The 11,577-nt window shown below is 50.6% G+C and overlaps 1 protein-coding gene across 1 annotated transcript; it reads right to left on the minus strand.

The window, feature by feature from the left end:
• Window positions 1-2,636: 2,636 nt before the first annotated feature.
• Window positions 2,637-11,344, minus strand: PGRMC1 (progesterone receptor membrane component 1). Its single transcript, XM_019421888.2, has 3 exons — window positions 10,922-11,344; window positions 7,339-7,494; window positions 2,637-4,005 (listed from the first exon to the last, which is right to left on the minus strand). Exons 1-3 carry the CDS (start codon window positions 11,247-11,249, stop codon window positions 3,902-3,904), a joined length of 588 nt encoding a protein of 195 aa, XP_019277433.1. The 5' UTR covers window positions 11,250-11,344; the 3' UTR covers window positions 2,637-3,901.
• Window positions 11,345-11,577: the final 233 nt, after the last annotated feature.

An 11,577-nucleotide genomic window follows, 5' to 3' on the forward strand; every position in this document is an offset into this window, starting at 1 on the left:
ATAAATTTTTAAAAAGAGCCTTTTTGCTTCTATGCAATTTTTCCCTTTATGACGCTGATGTTTGGGAACTGTGTCAGAGCTCACACAACTGAAGATCACAGTTTGATCTTCAGTTTGGATAAGGTGAAATGATAGTATCTGGACTTAAGACTATCCTCCCTTCGGCAAAGGTTTTTTTTTTTTTTTTTTTTTTTTTTTAATGCTTATTTATATTTGAGAGAGACAGAGACAGAATGCGAGTGGGTTGGGGCAGAGAGAGAGGGAGACACAGAATCCGAAGCAGGCTCCAGGCTCCGGGCTGCCAGCACAGAGCCCGACGCGGGGCTCGAACTCACGGACCGTGAGATCATGACCTGAGCTGAAGTCGGATGCTCAGCCGACTGAGCCCCCCAGGCGCCCCGGCAAAGGTGTTATCAATAATCTTCGAAGGTAGCAAAATGGACTCCATGGCATCTCATCTCACCCCTTCAGCACCTGGTGGCAGTGTTCAAGTTCTACAATAGCCGGGACTAAGTGGGGGTGTGGGGGCGTCTCGGGGGCTTCACTGGTCAATCTTTGACCATTCGGGAGTCACCTGTATTTTCACGTGAAGCGTCCGGCACGCTGCCTCGAAGTGTTCTGTAACAAAGGCTGCCTGTACCTTAGTACAATCTGGGTACTTTACAGCTGAAAGGTCCCTTTTGGGGGGGGTCAAAAAGCTCTGTCTCTGAAACAGCAAGGGCTGTCCGGATGCTCGTTCTGGGTCTAGGATTAGCCTGTTTGGCCCTCCGACGACGTGTTGTGAATGTGTTGTTATGTAGAGAAGCCACAGATATGGGGAGGCGCGGCAAACACAGAATGCTTAGGACGCTAGTCCTGAGAACGCAGGGGCTCTGCAGGGGCTGGATAAAGGCAGGGGAACAAGCAGATGTTCACCTCACACCTCCCCCACTGGCCGGGTGCCTGTAACCTCCACGCCCCCATCTTAAATGGCACCTTTTACATAATGTGGCTTCTGAATATGCTAGCTGGATTTGAGAAGTTTCTAGACTGAAGTCCTGCCTTCTAGTAATATCCTTTTACATGTAATCAATACAATGTTGATTTCATTCTCAACGGTGGGGAATCGGGCTATTTGAGATTGAAACTTTAACAGGGCCCTGGATGTTTTCCTCTTGGCATCGGGCACACCGTTTAGCTTAGAAAAAGGAGCAGCCTAATCTTCGCATCTGAAAGATTTCAGGCTGCAAGGTGGCCCAACTTCTCTCTCCCACCCCTTCCCAGAAGCACACAGCGTAATAGGGTGCTTGGCACAAAACAGGTAACTGGAATATTAGTTGCATGAAACCTAGTGGGGGCAGGGCGGGGGAGGGGGGGGGAAGAGCTCATTTAAAAACAAAAGAAACAGGGGCACTTGGGTGGCTCGGTTGATTAAACAGCTGACTCTTGATCTTGGCTCAGGCCATGATCTCCTGGTTTGTGAGTTCAAGCCCCGCATCGGACTCCATGCTGATGGCGCGGAGCCTGCTTGGGATTCCCTCCCCCTCTCTGCCCCCACTCCCGAAATAAATAAATAAAAACTTAAAGAAATAGGCAATGTTTGGTAACAGAAAAACCGGAAAGCTGCAAGCCCTCTTTCGTCCAGGGAGTACATCCCTCGTAAGAAAACTCTGCCAATTTTAACGTCAAAATGGCAAAACACTTCTAAAAAATATTAATAGGCTGTATTTATACAACCAACTGCATACGCAAATCTGATCTTTTGCTAGGAGGGGAATTAGCTACCGTGAAAGAATTCCTGAATATTCTCCTGGTCAGATGGTATCTGGAAACGGAAACAACCAACCGTGCCTTGGCACTTGCTAATGCCATCAGCAGTTACCCCTTAATAACCTTGCTATGGACCCGAAGGCAGGTCTGCCTTGGAGCTTAGAAAAGTTCTGAGGCAGAATTTGACAAGTCACAAAACATAAATTCACTAGTTTTTTAAAAAAATGTCCATTTGTACGTTGGAATTAAGGCAGCTTAGCTAATCTCGATTCACTGTCTTCTTAGGTTTATTTTTAATGTTTATTTTTGAGGGAGAGAGAGAGTGCACAAGCAGGGGAGGGACAGAGAGAGAGAGACACAGAATCCGAAGCCGGCTCCAGGCTCCGAGCTGTCAGCACAGAGCCCGACGCGGGGCTCGAACTCACAGACTGCGAGATCATGACCTGAGCCGTAGTCGGACGCTTAACCTACTGAGCCCCTGAGTTTATTTTTATTTGAGAAAGAGAGAAAGAGAGCAAGGCGGGGAGGGGCCGAGAGAGAGGGAGACAGAATCCCAAGCAGGCTCCGCACTGTCCGTGCAGAGTCCAACATGAGCCTTGAACTCATGAACCCCAAGACCATGACCTGAACCCATCAGGCACTTAACCGACTGAGCCACCCAGGCGCCCCTCAATTCACTACTTCTTCACAAGATAAGCTGGTATTTGGTTTGTGGTGTGAGGGTCTGAGGTCTTGCCCCTTAACGGGTTTCTTTTTGAATACACACACACACACACACACACACACACACACACACACCCCTCAGGAGCGAAACTGAATATTAAGCTAAAGTAAAATGACCGAATCTGATTTCCGAGGTTTAAAAAAAAAGACAACCCACCACACTATACTGGGTAAGACCGTTTTTATTAACTGACCAAAGCACTTCATTTTGTTTTCTGATTTGAGGTAAAACCATTAAACACGGTTCACAAGAAAATACAAGGACTATTCAACTACAGTTACAAGGGTCGGAGACCTCACTAGTTCATATACTTTTACAAATTCATACAATTGTACAGTCTACGTAAGCTAAGTTTATTGTTAACCGAAAAGACCCAGTTATCAGAGACCTAGACACCCGGCCCGACTCCTCTTGCGGCGGCTACTTTTGTCGGGACAGAAGAATGACGGTTACCTTAACGAATGGATTTTGAGAGCCGCGTGGCTACGGCGACCTGTACTCTCTTCGTTCCCCAGAGGTGGGCGCGAGGGCTGCCGGGAGAGCAAACGCGTGTTCTGTGCGGCACGCCCCCCGCCCTCGCGGCAAACCCGGTCGGGTAACCATCGTCCCACCGTGAACGTGGGGATGGGGAAGAGGGTCCCTACATTTTCTTCGTAGAGTTAGCTTTTCAGGCAAGCCGGCTGATTTCTTCCAAGGCTTCCCTTCGAATGTTCAGATCCTATTTCAAGCCTCACTGTATACCGCTGTGTTAGCGGGGGCATCTGAGTGTCCAGAGGACAAAAAAAAAAAAAAAAAAAAAAAAAATCGTAAGGCGGTCTAGAAACACAGCGAATGTATTTTTCCCAACTGAGCCCAGCTTTGAGATTTCAAAAAAAAAAAATTTTTTTTTTTTTTTTTAATGGACAGCTTTCTTTAATCAATACCGGAGGCTTTGGAATACTGCAGATTTGCTTTAGAGGTAGATAAAACAGAAATCGTGCAGCTAAGTCAATTGAGAAATGAGGGATTTGCTGTCTTGAGAACGTCGGGACTGCAAGTTCATCCTTTGTTCTCGGTTGCTGGAAGGGCTCTGCATTTAACATCTTTACCTGCTTGGGCAGGGAGGGAATACCCAAGTCTCGCCCGTCTCTTTCAGGAAAAACAAACTGAAAGTCGGCCCGTACTGACTACAGAGAGAAGGGAACGGTAATAACGTCTGTATTACGGCCCTGCAGTTCACGGTCTGGATTTGCGACACACAAACGCATCATGCACTTGGGAGACGGGAGTTAATTGCGTATCAGTGTCACTAGTGATGTTAATTACAAAAACTTACAGCCGAGTTCGAAACGTTTCTAAATATTGGAAATCACCATGTTTTAAAGACAGACTGGAATGTTACAAATGATTCTGCAAGATACAAAAATAGATATGCTTCCACCGGACGCTCTAATCATTTTTCCGAGCGCTCTCATCTTTTGCTTCTTCCTCATCGGAGTACACGGTGGGCTCCTCCCCCTCCTTCAGCAGCTTGCCCACGTGATGATACTTGACTGGAGGCAAAGAAAACACAAATGATTGCTCTCGTGCCTTACCCAGAACCACTACCTCCCACCTGCAAACATTCACTAGAGGCCTACGGTCTATGCGGCGATGTGCCGGGCTTCTTGAAGGTCTCTGTTAGGAAGGTCTTATGCCACAGTCCTCGGTGACCGGGAATTAAGAGTTTTGTTCAGAAGAAACACAGAAGGGGTGGCGGTGTTGGGCGAGGAGTGTGCAAGGGAAGGCTGACGCAGAGTCGTGTTTGTGTGCACAAGCGGGAGAGCAGGGCTCGCTAGGAGTTAGTTGGAAGGGTTTCGGAACACCTCACGAAGGACGACATGCTTGGGAGGACGCGTAGGAGGACGTGAGGCAAGAGGGATTTCAGAAAATGAAAATGCCGCGTACGGAGGCACGCAGGCGAGGCTGAACACATCTGGGGAACACCGGAGAGACCGAGTTGAGAGCTCAACGGCGCGGGAGGAAGGCTGGCTAAGCAGTGTGGGCGAATATGATGGAGGTGGCGGACAGCCGGCCTGAAGCGTCTGGACTTCAGCTACAGGTGGCGAAGGGCAGTGAAGGTTTATGACAAAAGAACGGCATGGGAAACCAGCGCTTTGGCAGACCAGGCAGATGACAGCAAGGAGGCCCAGCGCAGGGAGCCCAGGCGGCCGGCGGGCAGATCAGTACGTGAAGGAACAAGGGCCAGGAGTAAGCAGGATGTCCATGGGAATGGAAAGGGAAGGATGCGAGCTACTTTAAAGCAAAATTGGAAATACGAGTTAATGAAGTTCCAACGGGAGCTGGGGACTCTGGAGAGGGGGGCCCCCCCGGGGGGCGGGGGCACGTGACAGGAGCTCTACAAGGGCGGGAGGAGTGAAGTTAATACTGGCAAGAAGCAGGTCCCTGGAAACCTTCAGGAAGGGAAGTTCTGTGGGACTGTGGGGACGGAAACTGAATCGCTGGGAGTAAGAAAGCAGTGGTGAGGGACCAGCACTTCTTAGACGGGTGACAGTGAAGGGGAGGAACAAGGCCTCTAGCGGATGGAGGAAAAGCGGGAGACGGTGGTTTTTCCCAACACAAGGAAAAAGCTATGCATCGTTAAAAGCAAGTGATTAAGGAGGCAGGAGAGCACTGGAGATGTTGGAGAAAACAGATTTAAGGGTGCAAACCAGAATGCAAAAGGCAGGAGAAGGGATCACGGCCCCACTGGCTGCATTCTTGAGGCCAAGCTAATGAGGGATTAAGCCTACGGATGCCAGAGGCCAAGAGGGCCGGGTCTCCTCTTTCTGAACAGGGAGTAACCAACCTGTCTAACCAGGTAGCCAGACCGGCTTTTGTGTGAAATAATCACTGGACTGGAACTCCTCTATCCGAACATGTTGTAAAGGTCCCTAGGGTGCCTGGGATTGCATAAAACAAATAAAAGGCGGGTGGCGCCCAAGAAACCCGCTTTAAGGGGAACCCACATTAGTTTTGAGTGGAGCTCCGGTGTCACAACAGAACTTGGGGCGGGTCTTAGTGGAAGGGGGAGAAAGTTTTTACAGTTTTTACCTCCTTGGTGAAGGCAGGCCCTAGAAGATAGAGCTTTGTCAGTAATAAATTACAACTCGCTGGTTTCATACAGAAGAATGTTCTCTATGTGTACAAAAGCATCCTTAGGATACCAGAAAACCAGGGACTATGTTAGATAGTGTTAAATAGCTGAATCATGTTTTCAAAGTAAAAAGACTTGCCTCTAGACTTGAAAGCTATACTTTGTCTGCTTGGGATTCAAAATCTAGGGGTAGAGCCATAGCTGGCTAATAATTAACACTGAAGTCAGCATTATTTTCAAAAAAAAAAAAAAAAGAAGGTTGGATTTAGCCAAAAGAGTCAGTAATATTTAACTGGCTATAGAGAATAGCAAATAGAAAACTACATTTGAGAATAAAAAATCTTAGGGGGTGCCTGAGTGGCTGTCGGTTGAGCATCTGACTTCAGCTCAGGTCATCATCTCACGGTTCATGAGTTCGAGCCCCGCGTCAGGCTCTGTGCCGACAGCTCAGAGCCTGGAGCCTGCTTCGGATTCTGTGTCTCCCCCTCTCTCTGCTCCTCCTCTGTCTCGCCCTCTCTCAAAAATAAACAAAACATTAAAAGAAATAAAAAATAAATTAAAAAATCTTTAAAAAATTTTTTTAAGTGTTTTTATTTTTGAGAGAGAGTGAGTGAGTGAGGAGCAGAGAAAGGGAGACACAGAATGTGAAGCAGGCTCCAGGCTCTGAGCTGTCGGCACAGAGCCCGACGCGGGGCTCGAACTCCCGAACCGTGAGATCATGACCTGAGCTGAAGTCAGGTGCTTAACCGACTGAGCCACCCAGGTGCTCCAAAAATAAATAAAAAATCTGAAAGTGATGGTCATGGTCTTTATATCCTGTTTCAAAGCTGGGAAAGGTTAGTCAAATTCTTAGCAGTGAGATGTTGCTAAAGTGATAAACACTTCGGTTTGACAAGAGCTGATTCCTCAATTCCCGAAATTTGAACTAATCCCCGTCCTTCCTCCCCCCACCCTCCAGCCCCAAAGACCTCAGCCCATAGCATAAGCCAGGAAACAAGTGTCTCCTTTTCCCTTTCTTTTTAAAAATGCAGACACCATTGTTGCTGGGCAGATTATAAGCATCATTTGTAGATGAGGCCTATAGTCAGGCTCAGTTAGATTCAAAAAGAAGCTGTTTTGTTGAACACAAGTCTCCCATTCTTCAACAGACATGTGGGCTGCTTTTAAATAGCAAGCCTTGCTAGTAAGGACTTCTGAAATCCCTCTCTGCAGCCTACACGGCCATGATCCTTTCCCCGACAGGCCAAGCACCAAATCCTAGTGTGGAATCTAGGCAAACCCGTCAAAAACTTAAATAACAGAGGGGCGCCTGGGTGGCGCAGTCGGTTAAGCGTCCGACTTCAGCCAGGTCACGATCTCGCGGTCCGTGAGTTCGAGCCCCGCGTCGGGCTCTGGGCTGATGGCTCGGAGCCTGGAGCCTGTTTCCGATTCTGTGTCTCCCTCTCTCTCTGACCCTCCCCCGTTCATGCTCTGTCTCTCTCTGTCCCAAAAAATAAATTAAAAACGTTGAAAAAAACTTAAATAACAGAAACCCAAGTTTCCGTGGGGAACTGGCTAAAAACTGGACGCAATCATGGCAGGTGACTCAGCACTGCTGCAATCACTTCAAGCCATGAACTTGATCCGTCCGTTCAGGAGCCTATCAAAATGCTCCCCAGTTTCAGGCTGCTTAGTAGTAACTATTGTGCTGCTGTGAATCCCATTACTGGTAGAAATTTGATCCGGGCACAATTTTAAAAAAAATGCTTACAAGTGAACTGAGAGTCCCAGTCACTCAGGGTCTCCTGCTGGGCGGGAGTGAGGTCAGAAAGGTCGTCATATTCGTCCTTCAGGGCTTCCTTATCCAGGCAGAAGGTGGCAAGGCCCCGGGAGGCGTCTCTTCCGGCAAAGACCCCATACGGCCCCTCTTAAAAAACAAAACCAAACCAAAGATCAGTTCTTTATTAGACGGACAGTTTCTCTGTGCTTCATACATAGGAAATAGCTTCCTTACCCATCAACGAAGAAAGCCCCCTTCTGCAGTATCCAATTCCATTTGGAAACCCTAAGTGACGGTGATGCTTTTGTCATTACATGGTGGATACTGAAGGATCTGTTGTCCTCAGACTGTCACAAATCAGTATGTTATGCATCATCATCCATTTCCTGTGATTTTCAAACAGCTAATAAGAAAGCCATGAATGATTATCTCCTAGGGCGGGATGCGGTGGTAGGAGATCGTTTAAGGTTAATACTGAGCCCACGGGTCAGAATCCGGCTTTAGGACTGAACCCAGAGCCTGCCTCTCTTCGAGGCACTAGGGCTACAGCAGCGAAAGTTACAGTTTCTTAAGGCAATAAATACTAAGGCATAAATGAAAACATTTCCTTATAAAATGTATCCCGATCTGTTTTAGTGACTCCAAAGTATCTCGTGGCGATCTTTGGTGGTGAGACTGTATTAAACATTAACATGTGGTATCTGCAGGAGAAATCATGTTATGAGAGTATCAGTGGTTCAGAAATCTCTCCTCATGTTACATAATCTACACTGTCAATAAAGAAGAAATAGCACAGAGATCACCTCTGTCACTCTGGGGAGCTGGAAGACAAGACTCAAAATCCTCACACTTCCATGGAAGACAAAGACTGAATCAATATCCCAAACAAATATATGAAACATGAGAATGCTATTATACAGACTTTTGCCTAAGAGAGCGGTGAATCATTTTGTGGGTGCTTGACGTGGATGTTTAGACTTATTTAAATATTGCACAAGTAAATGAAAAGAATCCACTGTACTTTAAACCACGTGCTGTGTCCCCAAGGTGGATCGGGTAGCAACTCTGACATTAAAAAGTTTGTAGGTAACCACGAGGCCAGGTATGAGGACGGATCAAGTTTCAATATGCCCCCTGGTCACTGGAAAGCTCAATCCACAAGGAATTCATTTGTGTACAAATTAGACAAAATTTATGACCAACTGTTGAACGCAAATAAGGTTCTAAAGAAAACCGGTTGTTTGCTATCCCACTAAAGAAGGTAAAACCCAACAAACCCATTACACAGTTTTCACATGACACATTTCACAGTTTTCACACTGTATACACACACACACACACACACACACACACACACACACACACACACACTTCTAGCGGCCATGGTAGCATCTAGTACTTGAAAACAGGCCAATTGTTCTGGCGTGGACCTTGCTACTTCAGAGATTATAGTCACTGAATACTGAAAAATGGCCCAAGGGGAGCATTAGGAATATATTCACCAGAATGTACCTTCCCAGAATATAAGCTCCATGAGCAGCCCCTTTTTCTGTTTTGCTCCCTGCTGTATTCCCAGTGCCCACAAAGGTGCCATGCATAGAATAATGGGCACCGGAATGAATCATTTTTAGGAATCCTTTGTAACGTGGATTATCATTTGTACATGGTATCACGCATTCATGGGCTCACAGGACGACAGCGCAGGGTAGAGACTTAGGAAGATCTCCCAATGGGCCGTCCTCAGCATTTTTCAGAGGGACAGCTAAGGCCCAGAGAGAACAATGCTTCGTGCCAGGTCACACAGCTGGTCAGTAATCCAACCCGGATTAGAACTCAGGTCGCCTGATTCCCAGTGCTGTGTTTCTGTGCACAGGCCTACATTCCCCCCAATGACTTTGCAAATTACAATCATACGATGATGGTCCGTGCACGTCTTTGGACTTCTTGATGGTGCAGCTCAGTACTAACGGGTATTTACATGATTATGTCCACTGAAAATGCCTCTAGGTGTGCCAGGGTAAGTGCCGATAATAGAGGTGTGGTTTTCAAATGATCTTGACAGTTACACGGCCTACAGAAGGTAGGTCTTCTAAATCAGCCACTGGGGAAACACTGCTAAGGGGACGAGTTCCGTAATAACTTTCCCACATCTGATCTTGATTAGTTGGGCTGGGCGAGTAAAACAAAGCAGGAGTGGAGATGACGGGGATCACGGGTACGTGTGCGCGTCTCCAGACCCGCTTCCCTCTCTCCAGACCCGCGAGCAAGAGAGTACTCTCGATGTGGACACACTCCCTGAGCTCTCGGTTTTTAGGAGTCCGTATTAAACGAGCTAAAACCTCCTTCCTCTCCAAATAGTCTACATGGCACGACTTTCCAAACCCGGCCGTTTCTCAAAGGCGCCCCGGGGAAAGCCTCTTACAATGCAGATTGCTGGACCTCCCCGACAGACTCCTCCACGGTGGCGGTGATTAAGCCGGGAATCGGTGTTTTTCCTCAAGCGCATCAGGTGATTCTGATCCACCAGCAGGCTTAGAAAGCCTCATCTCTAAGGCCCTTCGGGCCTGCTGTCCTCCAATGGCTCAGCAGTCAGCCACCCTCATTTCCCCTCCGGTTGGCTTTTCCTGAAATCCCCACACCCAGCAGCCCTCACAGCCCTACCCCTTTTGTTTCCCAGGATCCTCCCACTTCTCTCTCCCTCCATTTTTAATTTTTTTTTTTTTTTTTTGGCTTCTAGTCCTTTCTCTCGCGCTATAGACTGAAATGCTCTATTACCTTCTCATCTGGCCACATTCCCATTGTCCGCTGCGTTCAGCCTCATTCCGCCCTCGAGCAGCTCCCTTACCCCCCCCCGCCCCCCCCCCGCCCACGGAATCTCCGCGTTCACCTTCCAGCTTTTCGGTCGGCCACACGCAGCGCGCGCACACACATACCAAACACATGCCACACACATACCTGACACATGCCACATTCCAAGCGCGCGCGCGCACGCACACACGCGCCTGGCGAGCCACGGACACGGGATACGCACACACACATCACCCGCCAGCGCGCACGCGGCTTCGACCTGCTGCTAATCCCACCTCCGCGCTCCATCTCCCGCACCTTCACGTTACACCACGGCCACTCCCGGCGGCAGCGGCCTCCGCATCTTCTCCGAGGCTGGACCTCCCCCCCTCCCCCCGGCTTCCCTCGAGACACCCTCGTTTCCCTTCTCCAGCCCGACACCGCCCCTCCTTCCAGGAAGCCCCAAACCCCGTGCCCTCGAAGCGCCTCGAACACTGCGCTCGGCGGTGCCCCCCTTCCCGGTTAGCGATCTCGCCGGCCCCCCCTCCCCCCATCCCGGCCTGAGCGCTCCAGCCTTCTCCCTCCACCCCCATCCCGGCGCTGGCGGTGTCCCCCGCCGGCCGCGGCACTTCTTGAGGGCCCCTTGCCCACTGCCGCTGGGAGCCGCCCCGCCACGATCGCCATTCCTCCCCTCAGGGGCGCCTCCCTCCCCCTCGCCTCCCCCGGACCCAGCCCCGGGCCGGGGCCCCTTCTTTTGTCTCCGCGTCCCCTGGGCGGCCGCCGTTACCGGGCCCGTAGAACTTGCGGCCTTTGGTCACGTCGAACACCTTGCCGTTGATGGCCATGAGTATGCGCGGGTCCTGGACGCCGTCGAAGCGCCGCAGCTCGGCAGGGGTGAAGTCGCGCCGCTTAAGGCGGGGCAGCGGGGGCGGCTCGTCGTCGTCGCTGTCGCTGCTGGCCGCCGGCTGGTCCCCGCGCACGATCTTGTACAGCAGGAAGACGCAGAGGCCGAGCAGCAGCAGGTTGAGCGGCGACGTGAAAATCTCGTGTAGCAGCCCGCCACCCTCCAGCTCGCTCGGGTCGGCGCCTGTCGCCGCCACATCCTCGGCAGCCATGATCTCTGGAGCAAAGGTTGGGCCGGGCTAGGGAGGGCTCCGGAACTGGCTGCTTTCTCCTCCCTCTCTGCGAGCTTGTGGCGCGCACGGATCGGCGGACAAGGACTAGCCGGCGGAGGAGGCGGGGCGGGGCGGGGCCTAGGCGGGCGGAGCCTCCCGGCCCCGCCTCCCCCGCGGCCGCCGGGGCGCCGCGCCCCGCCCAGCTCCGGCCCCCCACCTGGCCTCCCGGCCGTCGCTCCCCTCCCCCAGCCGGATCCCGCCTACCCTGGCGCCGCGGGACCGGCCCCCCCCCCCCCCCCCCCCCGCCTCGGCCCTACCTGCGAGGCCC

This window comes from Panthera pardus, unplaced genomic scaffold (assembly GCF_024362965.1).
Source record: "Panthera pardus isolate Hobbes unplaced genomic scaffold, ASM2436296v1 HiC_scaffold_27, whole genome shotgun sequence".
Classification (NCBI taxonomy): domain Eukaryota; kingdom Metazoa; phylum Chordata; class Mammalia; order Carnivora; family Felidae; genus Panthera; species Panthera pardus.

What these genes read in the sequence shown, in the direction of transcription:
- PGRMC1 (XM_019421888.2), bottom strand. Translation starts at nt 11,249, where the DNA reads ATGGCTGCCGAGGATGTGGCGGCGACAGGCGCCGACCCGAGCGAGCTG. An exon ending in CCGCAAGTTCTACGGGCCCG is followed by an intron (nt 7,495 to 10,921) that starts GTAACGGCGGCC and finishes TTGTTTTTTAAG; the next exon opens with AGGGGCCGTATGGGGTCTTT. An exon ending in CTGGGACTCTCAGTTCACTT is followed by an intron (nt 4,006 to 7,338) that starts GTAAGCATTTTT and finishes CTTTGCCTCCAG; the next exon opens with TCAAGTATCATCACGTGGGC.